Genomic DNA, 24,406 nt, shown 5'->3' with positions numbered 1-24,406 from the left:
TCTCTGACTTACTTCACTTAGGATAATACATAATACACTCTGGTTCCATCTACATAGTTGCAAACAGCAAGATTTTGTTATTTTTGAGGGCTGAGTAGTATTCCGTGTATGTGTGTGTGTGTGTGTGTGTGTGTGTGTACACGTAAATGTACGTACATTTACGTACACACACCACATCATCTTTATCCATTCATCAGTTGGTGGACACTTGGGTTCTTCTCATGGTTTGGCTATTGTTGATAATGCTGTTATAAACATTGGGGTGCATATACCCCTTTGAATCTGTATTTTTGTATCCTTTGGGTAAATACCTAGTAGTGCAACTGCTAGGTGGTAGAGTAGCTCTATTTCTGACTTTTTGAGGAACCTCCATACTGTTTTCCAGAGTGGCTGCACCATTTTGCATTCCCACCAACAGTGCAAGAAGGTTCCCCTTTGGAGAACCTTAGTTTTAATTTCCATTAGGTATATAGCTTTTAATGGAGTTTCTTTACCACCTCAGGCAGTTTAACCCTGTCGTCAGCTGTGTTCCTGTGTTCCTCAAGTTTAACTTTTGTCTGCTGTTCTCAATTCCTAATTCCTTTTAAGATGCCAATTTAGTCCAAGAAGGAAATGAAACCTTTAGAAACTCAACAAATGGGGGCGCCTGGGTGGCTCAGTGGGTTAAGCCGCTGCCTTCGGCTCAGGTCATGATCTCAGGGTCCTGGGATCGAGCCCCGCGTCGGGCTCTCTGCTCAGCGGGGAGCCTGCTTCCTCCTCTCTCTGCCTGCCTCTCTGCCTACTTGTGATTTCTCTCTGTCAGATAAATAAATAAAATCTTTTAAAAAAAAAAAAAACTCAACAAATGTTGACATTTTAAACTTTTACTGGAGGGAAGAGATTAACCTTTGGTCCCACTTCTACAAGTTTTTCTTAGTTTATATGGGCTTTATTCATGTCTTAAAAGCTGATTGTCGGGGCGCCTGGGTGGCTCAGTGAGTTAAGCCGCTGCCTTCGGCTCAGGTCACGATCTCAGGGTCCTAGGATCGAGCCCCGCATCGGGCTCTCTGCTCAGCAGGGAGCCTGCTTCCTCCTCTCTCTCTGCCTGCCTCTCTGCCTGCTTGTGATCTCTCTCTGTCAAATAAATAAATAAAATCTTTAAAAAAAAAAAAAAAGCTGATTGTCAACATTTGTATCTTAACCTCAATTTTCACGGTTTTATAACTTAAAAACAAAGTTTTTTTTTTTTTTTTTTTTTTTTTTTTTTTTTTTTAGGCTTGTAATTGAAGTACTTTTTAAAGCCCCCTCCAAAAGTACATTTTAAGTTATTAGAAATGTGTTTTATTTTGTTTTCGGAAACTGTACTTTTTTTTTTTAAACAAGAAAATTGACTTGTCTGTTTTTTAAACTGTCCATTTGTTTTTTTACTTATGAAAAAATGACTAATAGCAAGAGACGGTAAATTGTGGCATAGAAAATGGGGCTTTCACTATTTCGCTTATTACCATACATTGTTTAAAAAAAGCTTCTCTTTGAGCTTGAGATGACTCTTTGAATGGACAGTTTCCCCTCCCCACTGACTGGATGTTAGTAAGTGTTCTTCTAAACAGCTATTGTATATCAAATCTCAAGTGACAGACTATCTTACTTAGAAAATAAGTGAAAAATACAGTGTAGTTACCACTGACTGGATGTTAGTAAGTGTTCTTCTAAACAGCTATTGTATATCAAATCTCAAGTGACTATCTTACTTAGAAAATAAGTGAAAAATACAGTGTAGTTATTAAACTTACCTAATGTGGACAAAGATGTTCTACTTAACATACAAGAGTATGAATTTACCATTAGAATTTAAGGTTTCAGGGGCACCTGGGTGGCTCAGTGGGTTAGGCCGCTGCCTTCGGCTCAGGTCATGATCTCAGGGTCCTGGGATCGAGTCCCGCATCGGGCTCTCTGCTCAGCAGGGAGCCTGCTTCCCTCTCTCTCTCTCTGCCTGCCTCTCTGTCTACTTGTGATCTCTATCAAATAAATAAATAAAATCTTTAAAAAAAATAAAAAATAAAATAAAATAAAAGAATTTAAGGTTTCAGAAAAATTTAAAAAGCAAAGAGAACAAAATAATGAAAATACAAGAAGAAATAAATATACTCCAAAAGAGAACACTAGGAATTAATCCAGATTTGGAAAATTGGGAAACATCAGGAAAAATTGAGGGAGTAAATTGGGTATAACAAAAGATACCTACGAAGGAAGGACCTTCAAAGTGAAGAAACTGGAAATGGATGTGTTACATCCTCTTAATATGAAAGTCTCAGCAGAGTAAATAATTTCAAAGTAGGAATTCATGTTGACAAAATAAGATGTAAAAGGATAGATTCCTCTAACCAAGGAAGAATCAAGATTACAAAATGATCTTTTCCTCCCTATTCTATTCTTTGAAGTAGGGCAAAAATTCACTCCCTAGTTACTGGTTTTCTATTCTAATCTTTCAAAGAATAGTTTTCATGTTAAATAATAACATAGAAATAATGAACTCCAGTAACAAAATGTAACAAATATGAGGAATTAAAAGTATAGCCTAATCTCATTTATGAATATATAGATGTTTAAATTCAAATAAAAATACTAGCACATGGCTAGGAGATAATTCTTTTTTTTGTATATTTCAGGTAGTTTATCCTAAAAATGCCAGACGAGTTCATTTTTTTTAAGACTTTATTTATTTATTTGACAGAGATCACAAGTAGGCAGAGAGGCAGGCAGAGAGAGAGGAGGAAGCAGGCTCCCCGCTGAGCGGAGAGCCAGATTCGGGGCTTGTTCCCAGGACCCCGAGACCATGACCTGAGCTGAAGGCAGAGGCTTTAACCCATTGAGCCACCCAGGTGCCCCTGGAGATTTTTTTTTTTTTTTAAGATTTTATTTATTTATTTGAGAGAAGGAGCATGAGTAGGGGGAGGAAGAGGGAGAAGCACACTCCCCCTCTGATCAGGGAGCCCAGTACAGGGCTCGATGTCAGGACCCTGGGACCATGTCCTGAGCAGACGGTAGATGCTTAAGCAGCTGAGCCACCCAGGTGCCCCAGAGGGATTGGGCTTTTTTTTATTGGCATAGTTTCCTTGAAGTCCATCCAAGTTGTGTGTATAAATAGTTCATTCCTTTGTATTGCTGTGTAGTATTCCATGGTGTGGCTGTACCACAGTTTGTTTAACCATTTACCCACTGAAGGGCCTTTGGTTTCTTTGCAGGTTTTGGCTGTTATGATTTTGTAAGTTCTTTATAGATTTTGGTTACTAACCTTTTATCTGATATGTCATTTGCAAATATCTTCTCCCCTTCTGCCCATTTCTTAACTGGATTATTTATTTTTGGGGTTTGAGTTTGATAAGTTCTTGACGGATCTTGAGGTTTTGGCTATTATGAATAAAATCATTGTGAACATTTGTGTACAGACTTTTACATGAATATTATTTCTCTGGAACAAGTGTCCAGTAGTATACAGTTCCTGGGATATAATATGTGCTTTTTTAGCTTTTTAATAGTACATTTTTAGCTTTAAAAGAAACTGCCAAACAGTTTTCCAGTTGGCTGTACCTTTTTGCATTCTCACCATCAGTGTATGAGTGATTCTGTTTTTCTATGTACTTAGCAGCATTTAGTCTTGTTACTATATTTTATTTCAGTATTCTGATAGGTGTATAAAGGAAGTTTAATTGTGGTTTGGATTTATATTTCCCTGGTGGCTAATGATGTTGAACATCTTTCTCATGCTTATTAGCCTGTCTTTATATGTTTGTCAGTGAAATGGCTGTTCATGTCTTTTGTCGGTTTTCTAATTGGATTAAAAATTCATTGAGTTTTGAGTTTTTTATATAGTCTAGTTTTAAGCCCTTTTCCTGATATGTGGTCAGGAAATATTTTCTTTTAGTCTGTGATTTTTCTCTTTGTCCTACAAGGTCTTTTACTGAGTAAAGGTTTTTAATTTTGAGTAGGCTCCATTTATTAACTTTTCCTTTTATAGATCAAGGTTTTAGTGCAAGTCTAAGACCTCTTCACCTAGTCCTGTGTTTCGAAGATTTTCTCCCATTTTTTTCCCCTAAACATTTTATGATTTTGTTTTACATTTAAGTTCTTTTTCTTTTTAAGATTTTGTTTATTTATCTGAGTGAGTGGGGGCACCCCAGCGCATGCGCACATAAGTGGGGGAGGGGCAGAGGATGAGGGAGAAGCAGGCTCCCTGCTGAGCAGGACTCAAACCCAGGACCCTGGGATCCTGACCTGAGCTGAAGGCAGATGCTTAACTGACTGAGCCACTTACATGCCCCTACATTTAAGTTCTTGATCCCATTTGAGTGAATTTTTTAAATAAGTTAAGAGGTTTTTTTTTTTTTTTAAGATTTTATTTATTTATTTGACAGAGAGAGATCACAAGTAGGCAAGGAGGTAGGCAGAGAGAGAGAGAGGAGGAAGCAGGCTCCCTGCTGAGCAGAGAGCCTAATTCAGGGCTCCATCCCAGAACCCTGGGAACATGACTTGAGCCGAAGGTAGAGGCTTTAACCTACTGAGCCACCCAGGCACCTCGTAACTTACGAGGTTTAAATTGAAGTTCATATTTTTGTCTGTGAATGTCTCATTGCTCTAGCACTAATTTGCTGAAAAGTCTATCAGATTGTTTTTGTGCTTTTGTCAAAAATTTGTTGAGCATATTTGTGTGGGTCTGTTTTTATCAGTTTTGAGAATTAAATGTGCTAATATAGAATACCCAGCCCATACAAATACTATGTGGGTATTAACTATTATTATTCTTATAATGGCAAATAAGTAATAACTCTTAAAAAAGCACTTGGATGAACTCAGTAACCATCTTAACTTTCTAATTTAAAAAATACAGTTTTTTAAAAAAGACTAATTTATTTATTAGAACATGAGAATACATGCACATGAGCTGGGGGAGGGGCAGAGGGAGAGAGAATCTCATGCAGGCTCCGTACTTGATCCCACAGCCCTGAAATCATGAGCTGGGCCAAAACCAAGAGTCAGACACTTAACAAACTGAGCCACCCATGTGCCCCAGTACAGTTTTTTAAAAGTTTTAATTGTGGTAAAATGCATCTTAATATTTACCATTTTACATTCTAACTAACAGTGCACAAAGGTTCCAATTCATCCACATCCTTGTTAGCATTCATTACTTTCTGGTTTTTTGTATAATAACCATCCTAATGGGTGCAAGGTGGTATGGTATGTCATTGTAATTTTGATTTGTATTTCCTTAATGACTAGCGATGTTGCATCTCCTCATGTGCTTGTTGGCCCTTTTGTGTATCTTTGGAGAAGTGTCTGTTCGAGTTCTTTTTCCCTTTTTTTTTTTTTTTTTTAATTTTTAGGTAAATTCTATCCCCGACATGGGGCTAGAACTCATGACCCTAGGATCAAGAATAGCAAGCTCTCCCAGATGAGCTAGCAGGTGCCCCTGCCCAGTTTTTAATCAGATTGTTTGCTGTGTTCTTATTGACTTGTAGGAATTCTTTGTATATTCTGGATATTAACCCCTTATCATAGGATATATGATTTGCAAATACTTTCTCCCATTCTGTGGGTTGGCTCTTTACTCTGTTGATCATGTTCCTTGATGCAGAGAGATTTTTAATTTTGGTGTAGTTCAATTTGTCTGTTTTTCATTGTTGCCTTTGCTGCTGCGGGTCCTCAATTTTGAGTTAATTTCTGTATGTGGTGTAAGGTAAGGGTCCAACTTCATTCTTTTGCAAGTGGATATCCAGTTTTCCTAATACCATTTGTTGAGAAAACTGGCCTTTTACCATTTAATGGTCTTGGCACCCTTGTTGAAAATCCTCTTATGTCAAGTCATTATGCTGTACACCTTAAACTCACATGTAGCTGTGTATCAGTTACATTTCAGTAAAACTGGGGGAAAAAAATCCGCAAAGAAAAAATGGGGGGGGGACCCCATTTGACCATAGATGCAAGGGTTTATTTCTGGGCTTTCAGTTTTATTCCATTTGTCTGTATGTCCGTCTTTATGCCAGTGCCATCTTGTTTTGATTATTACAGTTTTGTAATAAGTTTTGAAATCAGAAAGTGGGAGACCTCCACCTTTGTTCTTTTACAGGATTGTTTTGGGTATCTGAGGTCTTAATACAGCTTTTATTGGCGTAAAGCACTAGCAGAGTTACCTCGAAAAAGAACAAAACAATATTCTTTATGCTGTGTCTGTTGTTTTATTCAGTGCAGTAAAATGTAAAACAAATAAGGTATCATTTGTGGAAAGAAGATACAAACTTGTTTACAAATGCTGTGATTTTGTATCTAGACAACTAAATCAAAAGGAACAAGCTAAAAGATTATTAGAAAGAATAGTAAGTCAGTAAAGTGAGACTGATTTAATGAAATACCTGAAAATGGTATAATTCCTGAATGTCAGCAGTATAAGAAAAATCAGAAAAATTGAGTCCCAGTTGTTATAGCTTCAAATATATGACCTTGTTACAGGGATGAATGGGAGTTAAACTTGATGGTCCATAAGCTTTTTTGCCTTGGGGTTTTATTTACCCATGGGGACAATAATTGAGGCCAAAGGCCTGAACTGGGTCTCTGTAAAGCTGGGAATTGGGAAGAGGCAAGATTTGCCTGTGAACTGAGGACTGGTGAAACTGCCCGCTGGCTCAGGACATAAGACAGAAGTGAGCCACTTATATTTGGGGTGGTCTGTTTAAAGCCAGCTGCAGGAAATGGGGTCCTTGGCTGGCTCACTTGGTAGAACATGTGGCTCTTGATCTCAGGGTCATGAAGTCGAGTCCCATGTTTGGCATAGAGATTACATTAAAAAGAAAGAAAGAAAAAATCTAAAAGCCACCTGCAAGAAATGGAAAACTTCAGCCTTGTGTGGAAATCTTGGGCAAGGCAACTAATGTATTAATGTGTTTGGAACTGATGAATGTTATAGGACACTTGCAGAGGCAGACATTAAACTGCCTTTGGGACTGCTCTGTAACCCCTGAAATGTGGAAGACTCTCCCAAAGCTGAGCGTGGACTCACACAAAACTTACAAAGCACCTTATTACAGAGATGCATCAAATGGGAAAATTAGCAGTTGAGGAACTGATAATAATAGACCAGTTTGTAAAAGCATTTGATTATCTAATATATAGTCCGTATTCAGTTTCTGCCTTTGTCCTAGTAATGTCCTTTATAGCTGTTTGGTTTCGCCTTGTTTTGATACCCCGGGTCTAATCAAAGGTCATTCGCTTAATTTAGTCATACCTTTATCTTCTTTTAACTTAGTCGAGTTTCCCCTGCCATTTTTGTTTGTTTTTTAGTGAGAGTGACATTTTTGAAAGATAACCGTTCAGTTTGCCTAAAAACTTTTAGTTAGCTTTCTTTCTTACTAGACAGTAAGCTGTTTTAGAACAGGGAATATTTGTCATTTATCCCTGCTAATTAAATTTAATCTAATGATTTTATGATAATTTGGGATGCCGTGCTTCAGAAAGGGACAGTAAAAGGGAGGACTCAGTAATTTTTTTTTTAAGATTTTATTTATTTATTTGACAGAGAGATCACAAGTAGGCAGAGAGGCAGGCAGAGAGAGGAGGAAGCAGGCTCTCTGCTGAGCAGAGAGCCAGATGCGGGGCTCCATCCTGGGACCCTGAGATCATGACCTGAGCTGAAGGCAGAGGCTTTAACCCACTGAGCCACCCAGGAGCTCCGAAGACTCAGTAATTCTTAATCCTTTTTTCTTTCTGTTAGACAAACATACCCAAGGAACAGTAAGGATCCCTGGGCCTTTTGCATGACATTTTCAGGTACTTCAGTGTCCATCAATGTTATGTACACTCTACAGTTTTTCATTATCAGCAATTGCAAGTAAAACACTAAATTCTTTAGTTCTCTCTTGTCTGTATAGTTAAAATGTAGTATATGGTCTTACTACTTTCCAAGGGGAAAAAATGCTTTATAATGGTTATAGTAAAGGTAATTCATGAACAGAATATTTTAAAAATTTGGGCATAGAAATTTCAACTTAAACTATTGTAGAATTCTTATGTAAAAACTTTTTTCTCTTTCAAAACATCGTAGAACTCTTTATCATTATAGGATTGATACTTGTGTTGAGTTTTATCAGTGGGAATACATGATTTCATTTGATTTCTTCTCCCTACTTTCACTTTATTATTTTTATTTCTTTTTTAAAGATTTTATTTGACAGAGCACAAGCAGGGGGAATGGCAGAGGGAGAGGGGGAAGAGGGAGCTAGAAGTGGGGCTTGATCCCAGGACCTTGAGATCATGACATGAGCAGAAGGCAGATGCTTAACCAACTGAGCCACCCAGGAGCCCCTCACTTTATTATTTTCCTTTGCAGCTTCACAAGTATCTCACTATGAAGCCGTTACTGTGTGCTAATTATACTTTAAAAGTAGTGCTTTAAGAATATGGTGAAAGGAATACTTAATATACCCTAGTAGGAGTGCAAATTGTTTCTGAACTAAACCTAGTAACTGTTGTTTTTTAACAGCTTTATCGAGATATAATTCGTTGACTGTGCCATTTACCCCTTTTAAAATGTGCAGTTCATTTTTTTTTTATTAACATAAAGTGTATTATTTGTTTCAGGGGTACAGTTCTGTGATTCATCAGTCTTACACAATTCACAGCACCCACTATAGCACATACCCTCCCCAGTGTCCATCACCCAGCCACCGCATCCCTCTCACCCCCCTCCCCTCCAGCAACCCTCAGTTTATTTCCTGAGATTAAGAGTCTCTTATGGTTTGTCTCCCTCTCTGCTTTTGTCTTGTTTGATTTTTTTCTTCTCTTCCCCTGTGTTCCTCTGCCCTGTTCCTCAAATTCTGCGTATCAGTGACCATTGTTTTTTGAGTATATTCATGGATACATGCAACTGTCAGCATAGTTTTAGAACATTTTTATCATCTCAAACCCCACCCCATATTCTTTTTTTTTTTTAAGATTCTTATTTATTTATTTGACGGAGAGAGAGAGAGACAGCGAGAGAGGGAACACAAGCTAGGGAATGAGAGAGGGAGAAGCAGGCTTCCCGCTGAGCAGGGAGCCTGATGTGGAGCTCGATCCCAGGACCCTGAGAACATGACCCGAGCCGAAGGCAGAGGCTCAGCCCACTGAGCCACTGAGGTGCCCCCAAACCCCATATTCTTTAGCTGTCACCTACATTCCCCTCTGCTTCCACCAGACCCTAAGCAACCATTAATTTTCTTTCTGACTTAGCTTTCTTTAGTCTAGATTTTCATATGAATGGAATCATTTGATATGTGCTCTGTTGTGACTTTTTTTACTTAGCAAATGTTTTTTGGTTCATCTATACTGCAGCATGTATCAGTGCTTGATTTTTTTATGGCCAAATAATATTCCATTGTATGAATATACCACATTTTGTTTATCCATTTATCATTTGGATATTTGGGTGGTTTCTGCCTTTTTGGCTTTTGTGAATAATGCTGCTATACATTCGTGTCCCAAGTTTTTGTATATATTCATTTCTCTTCATTGTATACCAAGGATTAGCATTCTGGGTCATACAGTTACTGTGTTTAACTGTTTGAGGAACTGCTTGTTTTTGAAAGCAGCTGCACCATTTTGTGTTCCACCAGCAATAGATGAGGGTTCCAGTTTCTACACATTCTTGCCAGCACTTTTTAAAAAATCAAGTATAATTAGCACACTGTTATATTAGTTTCAGGTGTATGATATAATGATTCAGCAAATCTTTACATTTAGTGTTCACTGGTAGCACTTTTTTTTTTTTAAGTTTTATTTATTTATTTATTTGACAGACAGAGGTCACAAGTAGGCAGAGAGGCAGGCAGAGAGAGGAGGAAGCAGGCTCCCTGCCGAGCAGAGAGCCCGATGTGGGGCTCGATCCCAGGACCATGGGATGGTGACCGGAGCTGAAGGCAGGGGCTTTAACCCACTGAGCCACCCAGGCGCCCCTGCTCGCACTTTCTTACGTCTTCGTTGATACAGCCATTCTAATAGGTGTGAAGTGGTGTCTCTTTTTGGTTCTGATTTGTATTTTCCCATTAGCACATGATGTTGAACTTTTCATGTGGTTATCGACCATTTGTATATAGTTTTCGGAGAAATGTCTGTTCAGATCTTTAGCCCATTTTTTAAATTGTTTTTGCTCAGAAGTCAACTGTTAAATCTTATTGGGATTCCCTTGTAAATGATGCATTATATTTCTACTTTCAAGATTTTCTCCTGTCTTTGCCTTTGAGCATTTTTCCTGTGATGTGTCTGTCTGTGGGTCTCTTTTTGTTTATCCTGCTTGGAATTCATTAAGCTGTCTGGATTAAGTAAGTTAATGCTTTTCAATAAATTTGAGAAGTTTTCAGACATTATTTCTTTGAATTTTTTTTTCTGCTCTCCTCTCTCTCTGGTACCCCAGTTATGTGCATTTCTCTGAAGCTGTTTGTTTTTTCTTCAATTTTCTCTCTGTTTTGCAGCTTGCATAATTTCTATTGATCTACCTTCAGATTTGCCAATTATTTCTTCTGACACTTCATTTCTACTCTTGAGCCTCACTCGTGCATTTAAAAAAAAATACAATTATTTATTTGAGAGAGAGAGAGAGAGAGCGCAAGCACCTGCATGCACCCATGAGGAGCGGAAGGGGCAGAGGGAAAGGGAGAGAGAATCCCAAGTAGACTCCATGCTGTGCACAGAACCCAATATGGGGCTTGATCTCAGGACCCTGAGATCACAGTCTGAGCCAGAATCAAGAGTCCGGTGCCCAACTGGTTGCGCCACCCAGGCAACCCCGTTTTTTATTTCAGTTATTGTGGTTTTTCAACTCCAGAATTCCTTTTTAAAATTATATCTAATTTCTGTGTTTCTGTTGATATTCTCTGTTTGATGCAACATTGTCTTTCACACCTTTCTTTGCTACTTTAATTTTGGTTTCCTTTGGCTCTGTGAACATATTTATAATGGCTATTTTGAAATATTTTTCTGTTAAACTCAACATCTGGCCCCTCTCACGGGCAGTTTCTTTTGCCTGATTTTTTTTTTTTTCCTGTTATGTGGGTCATACATTTCTATTTCTTTGCACGCCTCATGATTTTTTGTTGGAAACTGGTCATTTTGGATGATATATTGTACCAACTCTGGGTACTGATTTTTCTTAGCAGTCTTGGGACTTGTTACTGCTATTTGCCTGTTTATGTGCTTAGTGACTGGATTATTTTAGCATTCTTTTCTTTCTTCCCATCCCTCCAGCATCAACCGTCTGGTGGTGGCTTTAGGGAGACCCAGCTTAAAGTCGGTAGTCACCCCGAGATGTCTGGTACTAGTAAGGCTTTCTTTCCCTGACCAACCCAGCTGTTAGAGTCCACTAATTGCCCAGATTGCTATATTGTTTTCAACAGTACCCTGAGGTTTAAATTCCTCTGCAGACTAATCAGATCAAATTGGGGCTCCTTGGAAGGAAGGGTTTCTGAGGTCAGTGTTTGCTATTTGTTCTGATCCCAGGAGGACTTCTCGCAGATGTCTTATTCTTGGGTTCTCTTCTGCAAACTAGCTGTTTGAGGTCCAGGCTGTATGGTCAGTACCTCCACAGATCTTCCACTTGCCTTTCACGACAACTTTCACTGTTCTTGAGTATACCCTTAGAGTTCAACTTATCCACGCTCTTTTGGGGAATAAAGTCAAATCTTTGGGGAAGAGATTTGGTAGCATGTGTTCTTGCCTTTCTTCCTGAGGCAAAATTATCTGAGTCAGGATTCTGGAGCCGGGGATGGGGACAATGGCCATCTTTTCTGAGTGGCATTCTGGATCTGGGAACCGAGTGAATGAGGGCGTGAGGGATGGGAACAGGGTGAGAGTGGGGAATAGGGTGAGAGTGGCTTGCTTCTCCTGGAGTGGAGATACCGCCGTCTCATGAGCGGGGCAGAATAGCTGTTTGGGCCCTGCTGCTGTTCTCAGTGTGCCGCACCTGAGGTATAGCCTCTGTCCCACAAGTGGGGTTTGTTCATGGGAGCCCCTGTTTTGATGTATTCGTCTGGGACTTAGTATCAGCAGCACTGGGCTGGAGACAGTCCTGCTCCTTGCAGGAAGAAAGCTCTATGGACTGAGAGCTGGGGGAAGAGGGAGCCGTGTGTTCTCGGCCACTGCAAGAACTGGAACCTTGCTGAGATGAAGACGGGAGAGGGGAGGAGTGAGATTGGTCTCGGTTCAAATACCACAGACTCTGACCTTTCAGTCTGAATTTTCATAGATTTTATTGAGTGGTTGTTTTCTTCGTTTACTGCTTCCCCTCAGGGACCATTTCCAGAGCTTTGAATGGTTTTTTTTTTTTTTAAATAATTTTTACCAGTTTCACTGAGGAGCAGGGCCAGAGAGCGCCTTGTACTGTGAGGCTAGGAATCAATCTCTTGTATTTTGTTTTTTTGAACTAGTGGTCATGTCTCCTTGAAGTATGACTCAGAAAAGCATTTCCTTCATTATGGTCCCTGACCACTCTTCATAAGAAACCCTTAACATGCTTCTTAACGTATCAACTTTCAGATGATGCCTGTATGATACAGGAGGCCAAGAGAATTTATTTTCCCTGCTTATTTTCCTTAAAAAATGAGTTCCCTACATGTGGAAGTACTCTAGAAGGGAAAATTTGTGTATGACTACAGAGTTGGTGAAGGAAAATAGTAGTAACTAAAAGAATTTTCTTTTTAAAGATTTTATTCCTTTTTTTTAACTTTTTTTTTTTTTTAAGATTTTCACCTATTTATTTGACAGAGAGAGAGAACAAATGAACAGGAGGAGGGGCAAAAGGGTAGGAAGAAGCAGACTCAGTGCTGAGCAGGGAGCCCAACTCTGGGCTTCATCCCGAGATCATAACCCGACCTGAAGACAACCGCTTAACCAACTGAACCACCCAGGCGCCCCTTCAAGATTTTATTCTTAAATAATCTCTACAGCCCTATGGGGCTTGAACCTACAACCCTAAGATCACTGTTGCATGCTCTACACACTGAGTCAAGGGAATTTTGACTTGAGGGCACCGTAGTATAGTTGATTGAATCTTTTCAAGTTGGCTTGGAGGTGTTACAGTTAAGTCTTGATTTCTTTGATCTGACTTACACATCAGAATCAGCAGGCTTCTTCCTCAGTTTTGCTGTCATCTTAAATTAGTTTCTTTTGATTCCTTTTTTTTTTTTTTTTTTTTCCTTTCCAGGGGCCACTCAATAGTGAGTCTTCCAACCAGAGCTTGTGCAGCGTGGGGTCCTTGAGTGATAAAGAAGTAGAGGTAAGAGGCCACATCCACTGTGAGACTTTACATATTCCCACACTTCCAGTCTGGGTTGAAAGATGGCACTGCTTAACTCCAGGACACACCGATTTAGGACTTGCCTGTGCCTTTTATCTCATTATTTTGCACATACTCTCTGATTTTCATAATGTGAAAATTTTAACAAAATGCTAATTGTGATGTATATGGTATTTAACAGACTCCTGAGAAAAAACAGAATGACCAGCGAAACCGGAAAAGAAAAGCTGAACCATATGAAACTAGCCAAGGTAGTAATAATTTCACACCAATAAAAATACTAAATTCTTATGTACTTAGAATTTTCAGACTCACAGTAAATAATTAGTTCAGATACAGGGATTCCTAACAAAGGAGATTTGTGTATCTTAAGGGAATACCAGGCTGTTTATTATAGACTTGCCATTTGATACACACCTGACAAAAGTGTCAGTTCCCTGGGGACTCTCGTTTTCCCTGTCGTAAGACCGTTAGATCTTCTCACCACAGCTTTTTCTTCAGACTAAGCATGTGTTATACAGAAAAGAGGTTACATTGGTATTTTAACTGTATCTTGCATTAGCTCAGCGATTTGTTAATAATAGGTAACCAGAAATGGTTTTATTTACATGACTGTCCTTTCTCCCTTCTCTTCTTCTCTGGCAATTATTTAGTTGAACATTGGCACCCAGTGGGATAAATCTCTAAATATTGATGGTTATGATGCCAAATATCTTTATATACTTAAGGAGTGAGTAAATGGTTGCTTCGTCCACCTGCCCCCTCTGAGGAATGGAAGTCTCAGTCTTTTTTGCATTTTTCTTGTTTTTTATCTACAAATTATTTTTTACTTTTGAGGGGAAAATTCTCCCAAAGTGACATGGTCACAAAGTTTTTTGTGATACAGAATAAACCCTCTAGTTCTTAGGAGTTTGTTTTGAATTCTTTGTTCTCTTAATTGAAGGCATGGACGTAAATTAGTTCTGTTTTGATTCACAGTTGTGGCATAGGTTTTGTTAGTATATTATAAAAGAAAGATGAGCAAATCTTAAAGGAAAGCAATCTCAGAAAAAGTCTTCTTTTCACTGCTTATTAAGTCTTTTATTAGATGAGGAAACTGTCTCTGTTCTTACAGTACAGGTAATTTCGCTTGTCAAAAGTAAAGCCAACACTTGAACTAAAGATAACGTATGCAGTTACTGAATACATAGTGCTTTTTAGTGAATGATGGTTTACGTATGTTATTGGAAAAACTATACTTACTTTGGTTTCATTTTCAGGGAAAGGCACTCCTAGGGGACATAAAATTAGTGATTACTTTGAGGTAAGTTAAATTTTTGGAAAAAAAAAATCTATAGTGATTTTAAAAAAACTAAATCCTTGAGTTCATTTAAGGCTTTAGAAAGCAATATTTTGCCTTTACTGTGCTCTCTTCCCCTTCCTCCCCATCTTCATCAATCTGATGTTGCCCCATCTCTCTCTATTAAGAGGAAACTACTACTGACTTCCTAAATTTAAATTTTTTTATGATGTGTCTTATCTGTGATGATATAAAAATTCACAAATGAGGTGATTTTTCTCTTGGCCAGACTAGGTTTCGGGTCTTACAAAGATTGAAGTGGAGTGACTTGGACTCTTCTTTTTGTCCTCTTCCCTTTAGTTCAGTGGGTCACGTAGCAAGCTTACTGACCCATCATCGTTAGTGGTTCCTAAAGAAGACACTAACATCCACTATACCGCTGTATTCCTGCTTTCGGGTATTTTGAGACAAGAAGGGAAAACATTCTTCTCCGATGTTCTTTCAAAACCATGTGTACCTTCAGCTTTCTAGCCATGTTTTCTTTTATATCTTGTACATTTCTGTGGGAGCTCCTTCTTAAAACTTACTGAAAAGATAGCAAAATTTGACTTACATGGCATTTTCTCTTTAGCATAAGATGTATTGACTTATTAAAGGGGCCGTATAATTAAGACCTATTTGTGTGTTAATCTTTTACTCTCCTTATCTGAAGCATAGTACTGTTTTGAATTATTCATATCCATTTCTCCCTGTTGGCCAGTTTGCTGGGGGAAGCGGGCCAGGAACCAGCCCTGGCAGAAGTGTTCCACCAGTTGCACGATCCTCACCGCAACATTCCTTATCCAATCCCTTACCGGTAAGCATTCACCTGGAGAAATGTGACACCTGTTGTAGGAGACAAGAAGCCCAGGAACACTCAAGCAGTTTCTCGTCCATTAATTACCCAAGGGGAATGAGGCATTAAGGAGAAACATTCATAGTATTACCTGTGAATCACTTAGATTCAAGTCTGTATCCATAAATTTATGTTTTACAAGAGCTAACCCTGTTTCTCAGTATAAGTTACCTCTAAGCCTACAGCTCAGGGTCCTGTCGAGGAAATAATTGCCAGTTCAAATATTAGGTTTTTATCCTTGCCAAGTTTACATGTTCTTATAAATGAGTTCTGGTTTTTTTTTTTTTTTTTTTTTTTTTAAATGTTTGGTCAGCTCCTGACATTTGATTGATTTTCAAGGTTTTCTCCGCGATGTGGTGGAGAAGCTAATGTTACACAAATTTGAGATAGGTTTGTTTCCTTTTTTTTTTTTTAAGATTTTTTTATTTTTAAATCATCTCTGTACCCGGTGTGGGGCTTGAAGTCACAACCCTGAGATCAGGAGTCGCAGGCTTTACCACCTGAGCCAACCAGGCCCCCACCCTACCCCATTTTCCTTCCACTAAGTAAGAATTGAAAGCCCTAAAAAACATTTTAGCCAAGTTAGTGGTTCTCAGCTGGGGATAGTTTTGCCTCTCAGGGGACTTGGGGCAATTGGAGTAATTTTTGATTACAACTAGAGGGCAGAGGAGGGAGCTGTGGGCATCTAGTAGGCGGAGGCCAGAAATGCTGGTCAGCATCTTACAAGGGACGCAACAGGCCCCACAACACAGTTACCTGCTCCAGATGTCACTGGTCCCAAAATGGCGACTCCCTGAGCTAGCTAGTGAATATAGGATTTTGTGTTAATTTACTTGAGAGTCTTGGGATAATTTGTTGAGACAATACAAGATCTTTGTACTCAAGAGTATGTTCTGGCTGCTGATGCCTCAGGTGTTGCTTTGGGATCTTAGGGAAGAGGGGTCTCCCTGAAATCAGTTTTTGTGCTAGGTGTCTCTTTTTAGGAACGTTGTTTGACTCTGCTGCCTCAGCAGAGCTGGGTCGTAGTGCTCTTTCCGTAAGTGATTGGGTCTGCTGCATTAAAGTGGTGAGAATGCACTTCTTCCCTTCTTCTGTCCCAGAAAGCCTTGCATTCATTAGGGTGACTACAGTTAATAAAGCGCTTAGAAAAAGGTATTCACCTCAAGAATTTGGCTATTATTTTATCATCCTTGTCATATTTAAACATGTTAGAAATATTTGATGTGTAGAACTGTTTGGTTAGGTTGAGGGTTTTTGGATAACTGTCAAGGAGGCTTGTGTCTTTATTTTTCCTTGATATTATTTATTTATACAATTAAAAAAATATTTTAAGTGATCTGTACACCCAACGTGGGGCTCAAACTTACAACCCCAGAGATCAAGAGTTGCATTCTCCACTGGCTGAGCCAGCCAGGTGCCCCTGTTTTTCTTAACTTTTAAACCAATGAAAGTGTTTAAAATATTTCAACACAAGAAAGAAATATTACCAACTCCCCCTCCCCTTATGCTCCCTGCCGGTTATTAGCCCCCTCCCTGCCATTGTGGACAGGCATTATCCTGACGTCTAATAGCATAGATGTTTTTTTTTTCTGTTTTCGTACTTTGTATGAAAGGAATCATACAGTATGAAATCTTATGTCTGGCTTCTTTCATTCAGCATTCTTCTGTGAGATGCATCTGTATTGTTTTATGTTGTTGTAGACCATTCACTGTCATTGGTGTGTGGTATAATTTTTAATATTTTTATTTAATAACATTTTAATTTTTAACTGTATGGTTAATCTCTTCCCCATCTTCTTCCACTAATGTTAATCCCACGAGAGCAGGGACTTGGCTTTGTTGTTTATTGCTGTTTCTGTTTCTCAGTACTTAGTATATAAAGGTATAATTTTCTTTTTTACTATTTCCTTGTCTTGACATGAAAAGCTAATAATATCTTGTTCAATTTTCAATCTCCAACACCCAAAACATTGCTTGGCACAAACGGTAGATGTTCAGAACTGTTGAAAGGAAGAATCAGTGGATAAAGAATTACTTTAGCTTTTTTTTACCCTAAGTGGTTCTTCTGTATTTTTTGTTGAAAACAAAGAAGGACCTAAAACGTAAGTCTTTTAATGGAGGAGTTTGGTAAACTATATCCCACAGCTCACAAGCTAAGAATGACTTTTAGATTTTTAAAGAGTTGTAGAGACAAAGAAGAATATATCACAGACATGATATATGGCCTGAAAAGCCTGAGGTATTTGGCCCTTCACAAGAAGACATTTCCAGGAAATCATTATAAAGTTAACTCTATGTAATTGTTACTTCGGTCAAGAAGTAGAATATTTCCAGTACCCTAGAAACCTGTGTGCTCTTCTGTGATTACAACTCTCTCCCTCTCTACCCTGGAAACAACCGCTGTTCTAATTTTTGTGATTATAATGATCCATTTCTTAAAATTTGACCATGTACGCATCCCTAAACAAAATAGTTTCATTTTGTCATTAAGTCAGTTTGTTAATTGTGGCATTTAATCACAGTGTTTACATTTTCTGTATTCTGACTTTGGGCTGTTTGCTCTAGCAATTACTAAGAGAAGCGTATTCATATCTCTCATGGTTGTGGGAGGTGTTTGTTTCTTCCTGTATTTATGTTTTTGCTCGGTGCATTATTAAGTGACTCTCTTTATCTCTTGCAATGCTTTTCACTCTAAATGCATTATATCTGGTATTCGGTATATCCAAATTATTGTATGGTATACGTATTTCCGTTTTTATACTATCAGCTTTTCATTATTATGTTTTCAATATACCTGAAAAATACATAGTTGAATTTTTTGTTTATTCAGTCTAAAGTAGTTTTTTAACTTCCATATTTATTTTATTTGCATTTAATTATCATTATATTGGATTTAAATATACCATCTTTTAATGTGTTCTCTACTTAAATCCTGTATGTTCTCTGTTTCTTTTTCTTTCATTTCTTGCTTTTATTTGGGTCAGGTGTTTTGGGGGAGCGGTGGAAATCATTTTGTATCTTCATCCTCCACTAGTAGCTAGGTTCTGTTCCCTGTTTCTCTTAGAAATTGCCACATGTAGTATCTTCAGTTTGCCCAGGTTTGATGTTAATAGTATCTTTTTTTTTTTTTTTTTGATGTTAATAGTATCTTTATCCTCTCCAAGAAAGGATGAGGTCAGAACATTAACTCCATTTACTTGCTACTAACTTGGTGTTGGGTGGTGTATATTTGCATTTTGTTTTTGTTTTTGTTTTAGCCTCATACAACATTATTATTTTATGCTATCAGTGTTCATTTACCTCTTTCTTCGTATTTCTTTTCTTTTTGCATCTTACTCACCTTCCACCTAGGATCACTTTCCCTCTACTTGAAGTACTCCTTTTTTATATGTATCTGCTGGGGACTTAACTCTCTAGGTTTTTCTTTGCTTAAATAACTTTATTTTGCTTTTATTCTTGAAAGATATTTTTGCTGTTTATATTAGTTTGGCATTTTTTTTTCCTCTTAACAACTGGATGTATTATTACCATCTTCTGGCTCCCATTGTTACTATTGAAAAAACAATATTCCTTTACTTCTTATTTCTGTGAAAGTATCTGGGTTCCCCCCTCCAGCTGCTTTAAAAATCCCTCTCTGTGGTGCTCTGTGGTTTCACTATGATGTGTCCTTTTAACTTCTGTTGCTTGTGATTTGTTGGGCTGCTTTGTTGGGTCTTATACCAGTTCTGGATAATAATTAGCCATTGTCTCTTCACATATTATTTCTGCCCTGTTCTCTTTTTCTTCTTCCTATAAATTCCAGTTAATTGTGTATTAGACCTTCTCACCTCATCACCATGGCTTTTAACTTCTTTTTTCTATTTTCTTTTTATTTCCATATACCCCATTCTGTATAGTTTCTTGCCTTTCAGTTCCCAGATCTCTGTTTTGTTGTATCTGGTTTGCTGTTAACTCCACTAAATTCTTAATTTTTGTTATTTGATGTTCCCTGCTGATATTTTCAAGCTTGTCTTCTCTTACTACTTTTTTGTAATCTAGTAGACTTTGTTTTATAATCTGTTTGATAATTCTGGCACTCGAAGTTTTTATGAACCTGATTGTTGTCTCTTTTATGGATCTGTTTGTTTTCCCATCTGTTGCTCCTTGCTTTATTTCTTTTGTGCTTATTTTTTTTTTGATTGTGTGCTGCTCATTGTTCCTGAAAAATTGTTTGTGAAATTTCTTTGAGATCTAAGACAAAGATGTGTTCCTCCAGGGAAACTTTTTGTTTGCTTCTTCCAAGTGCCTAGAGATCTCACCCATCCAGTACTCCTTTCAACTACTGAATTCATGGCGTACATTTTGTTTGTTTGATTTTGTTTGTTTGTTTCATCCACCCATTCAGTATTGATCTGGATTGTGTTAACATTTCTCAAGGGAGCTCCTGCCTCCTGCATTGCCAAGGCGACTTCCTTGTAGTTCCCTGAGGGTTGGAGGAAGTTTTTCTTCTGGTTTACATTTTCCCTGAGAGTCTAACCCTTGGGAAGCCCTGGAAGCTTGAAGTGCGAAGGGTTTCCTGTTGAACCCTCTGCCCCCAGTGGATTTTGTTTGGCCTGTGATTATCTGCTTGGCACCATGTGCCCTGGAAATGGAAATTTAAGATCTGCAAGTACCCTTAGGGCAAATCTGACTTTGGTGCTTCATTTATGTGTCTTGTGTTCCTAATTTCCCTTAGATTTTGCCCTAGCAGATCCCTACTATTTTATCAACTCTTCAGTGCTCTTAGTATCTTTTTTTCTATTTTTATTATTTTCTAAGGGAAGTTTAGTTCAAATATCCTAGCCTGCTGTATTTCCAGAAATACTCAAAAATCTTTCAGCCCTTGGCAAATATTTACTGAGTATTTACATAACAGAATAACTAATTTTAGTATTGCAACTTCAGAGATACAATCTCCCAAGTAGTGCAGATACTGTTGTGATTGGGTATCAGGAGCACTTTGGAGCCTGAATTTAAATAATTGCATTTGATTTGGGTAGGAGTTTTGGTCTCAAGGAGGTGGATTCTGCTTACAAACTAAAAAACTAAATTCCTTTGTCGGGATCATTTTGGTTTATTTTACTTTTCTTTTTTTAAAGATTTTATTTATTTATTTGACAGATCACAAGTAGGCAAAAAAAGAGAGGGGGAAGCATGCTCCCTCCCTAGCAGAGAGCCCAATGTGGGGCTTGATCCCAAAACCCTGAGATCATGACTTGAGCTGAAGGCAGAGGCTTAACCCACTGAGCCACCCAGGCTCCCCTTACTTTTATTTTCTAAAATGAAAATGTTAAGTGGTTTTTCCTGATGAAGGGATACATGCTGACTATGAATGAAAGTCCAACTCAGAAGTGTTAAAATAGAAAGTCTCCTCCAGAAAAACTATTATTAAGGAGTTTAGTGGGCATAGCGTATCCATGTATGTTAATATAATAGATTTCTTCATTTCTTTGTTTATTTAACAATATCCCGTAAACATTTTTGTGTCCTATAAACAGTGCTGTAATGAGCTTAAAGATTTTTTTTTATTTATTTACTTATTTGACAGAGATCACAAGTAGGCAGAGAGACAGGCAGAGAGAGGGAGGGGGAAGCAGGCTCCCGCTGAGCAGAGAGCCCGATGTGGGACTCGATCCCAGGACCCTGAGATCATGACCTGAGCCAAAGGCAGAGACCCAACCCACTGAGCCACCCAGGTGCCCCATGTAATGAATGTTCTTCTATATATATCTGTACTTAGACATTTCTTTTCCTTTGGATAAATTTCCAAACTATAATTCCCTAGTCAGAGTATATGCTTACTTTAAAACGTCATCATGTAATTGCTAGAGGATTATCAGCAGTTGGTAGGTCCCAGTTTCTGCATACCCTCCTCTAATATTAAAGTTTAACATTATAATCTTTGTCGGTGAGACGACTGCCTTGTTTTACCTTGCATTTCTTCATTAGTGTTCTTGAACATCTTTTCTTAAGTTAGTTGCCTTTGGATTTCTCTTAATACTTATTTAGGCTCTTTGCCATTTATTTATTAGAGTATTTGTTTTTTTCTTCCTAATGAGTAGGAACACATTATTTTTTAAGATTGTTAACTCATTGTTATTTATATGGTAAACATTTTTGCCTGTTTGTAATTTTATCTCTTAATATTATGTTGACTGTTGCCATTCGGGTAAAAAAAAATTGGGGTCAAATTTATCAGTGTTTTTCCTTTATGTCTTACTGGTTTTGTGTTATTCTAATATGTTCCTATATGGTTTGTATTTTTAATGTCATGTTTAAAAAGTCCTTCACCATTAGAATGTCATAAAAGTATTTGTTTCTATTTTCTTGTAATTTTTATGTATAAGGATGCAATCTACTTTTCCCTTTCTTCTAATACTCAAATATCCTCCTCTCTTGTTAATAAGTTTCCACTAATCTGAAATACACTTTAATCGCAAATTGTATTTCCATGTTAGAGGGGTCTGTTTCTGTGCCACTGATTAATTGGTCTGTTCATGTGCTGGTATTATACCAATATAGTTGTTGTTTTGTAGTATGTTTTAATAACTGTAGCCAAGTTGCCCTGCTGTTCTTTATCAAAATTTATGTGGCTAATCTTGATTATTTCTCCAAGTGAACCTCAGAATTAATGTGTGAAATTACACAAAAACAATCCCCCAAAAGAAAGTAAGAGTTAACCTCTCTGTTCACTGTACCACCATTACACTCTCTCTTGCAGAAAAAAAAGAAAACCAAAAGTAAACAAAAAGCCCTAAGCATTGGTTTTTAGAAAACTTTGACATCTGTAAAATTTGAATGCAGGAGCCTAGGGTCACTGTGTAGGTCATGTTTTATGTCTGTCAGGGAAGCTGTGGTTTTCCTTTATATGTAACTGCCATATTTCTTAAGTTTATTTCTAAACTTATTTCTTTTTTATAGATTTTTAAATAATTTGAACCTGTTTTTTCTTCCATTACGTATTCTGATAATAAGAAATTGTTTGTATATGGGGTAGCTATTGATTTTTGTATGTTTGTTTTATATTCAGTCATCTTGCCAAACTCTTATTTATTGTTTTTCAGTTGATTTGCTTAGTTTCTTTTGTGAATAGTTATATCATCCAAAAATGACACTTTTCAATTTTTAATATTTTCCAGTGTTTATTCCTCATTCCCCCACCCCCTTGTCACATTGGCTAACACTTCTATAATAATGTTGAGATGATTGTGATATTAATCCCCTGTCTAGTTTTCCTAATTTTGATGAATGTGTCTCTGGTATGGCACCATTAATTTATGTTGATTTCTGAAAAAATACTCTGTCGTATTAAAGATGGATACTTCCTGTGGTTTTTGTTTTTGTTTTTTAAGAGTTGCTCGATAGTGTGCACATCTTTTTTGGCATCTAAAGGGAAGAACCTTGATTCCCCTTCCCCCACCATTAATGTAATGAATTATATCAGTAGATTTGCTAATAATGAACCATTTTTGCATTTCTGGAATAAACCATACATAATTGTGTTATATTATTCTTTCAGTGTTCAGTGGAACTTGTTTTGCTTATATTTTTTTTTATTTTTGCATGTAAGTATAGTGTGGTGAGGATAGAATTGAGAGTGAAAACTGTAAATTAGGGGACAAATGTCTTAATCTTCATTTACCTGCAGGATAGAAATAACATTTCTTTTGTAGGTTTGAGGCTATTTTGAAGTTGATTTGTTGAACTCTACAAAGTAAACTGCAAATGCAATTACACAAATACAGAAAAATTAAAATGCAATTTTGCAGAATTCGAGTAAAATACTAACTCAGAGTTAGATAGGTTATAATCCAGTGATACTGTCATTATGCTCTCCACATTTGTTTTCAGAAAAGGTGTTTTTCAAAAATACTCTTACTTTCCATAACTGTTTTTATTTGTTGTATGTTTTGGCAGTTTCAGGTTTTCTTTTTCATGTAATTTGGGTGTTTTCTTTAATGTTTTCCAGCGGCGAGTAGAGCAGCCTCTCTACGGCTTAGATGGCAGTGCTGCAAAGGAGGTGTCAGAAGAGCAGTCCGCTCTGCCCACCCTGATGTCAGTGATGCTGGCAAAGCCTCGGCTTGACACGGAGCAGCTGGCACAGAGGGGAGCTGGCCTCTGCTTCACTTTCGTTTCAGTGAGTACCGGGGCTGCCTTGATGGCAGATCCTTGTTGCCCTGGAGCTCTTTGATGAAGTTTGAGTAATTATTTTGGTGAAGAGATGATGACATTTCTGACTATGTGACTTCTAAAGGTAGTGTGATTGTACTCAGTCTCCCTTGGTACAAGGGACTGGGAGAGACTGCTTTCTTAAAGTTTGAGCACCTCAGGGGTGCCTGGGTGGCTCAGTTGGTTGGGCGTCTAACTCGGTTTTGCCTCAGGTCATGATCTCAGGGTGGTGGGATCGACCCCATGTTGGGCTGCGCACTCAGCACTGAGTCTGCTTGTCCCTCTTTCTCCCCTGCTTATGGGCTCCCACTCTCTCAGAAAAATAAATAACAATCTTTTTTTTTTTCTTTTTAAAGAAGCAAATAAACCTTGGGAAAAAAAAAAAAAGCCTGAGCACATTAAGGGAAAGACAATATGGTTTTAGGTTGACAGGGAAGTAAAAAAAGGTACCTATCAAATTCCATTATAGCCAAAGTATGTGTTTAATTACAAAAAAAAAAATCTCTGGGGCACCTGGTGGCTCAGTTGGTTGGGCGACTGCCTTTGACTCAGGTCGTGATCCTGGAGTCCTGGGAACAAGTCCCGCAAGGGGCTCCCAGCTCTGCGGGAAGTCTGCTTCTTCCTCTGACCTCTCCTTCTCATTTCTCTCTCTCTCTCTCAAATAAGTAAATAAAGTCTTGGAAAAAAAAATCTCCAAACTCTAGGCATCAGTTATTTGAAGCAGTCTTAAGGTCGGTAAAATTTGAGC

General features: G+C 37.9%; 1 protein-coding gene across 12 annotated transcripts in view; it reads left to right on the top strand.

Moving 5' to 3' along the window:
• The window catches only part of TLK2 (tousled like kinase 2), a 121,901-nt gene that overhangs the window by 33,119 nt on the left and 64,376 nt on the right, over positions 1-24,406 (top strand). For 5 of the 12 annotated variants that reach the window (XM_047708974.1, XM_047708976.1, XM_047708971.1 and 2 more), the window contains 5 exons: positions 13,205-13,276; positions 13,479-13,548; positions 14,557-14,600; positions 15,337-15,432; positions 23,459-23,626. In XM_047708974.1, coding sequence (XP_047564930.1) covers positions 13,205-13,276; positions 13,479-13,548; positions 14,557-14,600; positions 15,337-15,432; positions 23,459-23,626 — 450 coding nt within the window. The remainder of the gene's footprint in view (positions 1-13,204; positions 13,277-13,478; positions 13,549-14,556; positions 14,601-15,336; positions 15,433-23,458; positions 23,627-24,406) is intronic. The other 7 variants (XM_047708973.1, XM_047708972.1, XM_047708981.1 and 4 more) reach the window with 2 other exon arrangements.

The sequence above is a fragment of the Lutra lutra genome, chromosome 16 (assembly GCF_902655055.1).
Source record: "Lutra lutra chromosome 16, mLutLut1.2, whole genome shotgun sequence".
NCBI classification, from domain to species: Eukaryota; Metazoa; Chordata; class Mammalia; order Carnivora; family Mustelidae; genus Lutra; species Lutra lutra.
The sequence above is the reverse complement of the archived record's forward strand: the minus strand, read 5'-3'. Positions and strand labels throughout refer to the sequence as shown.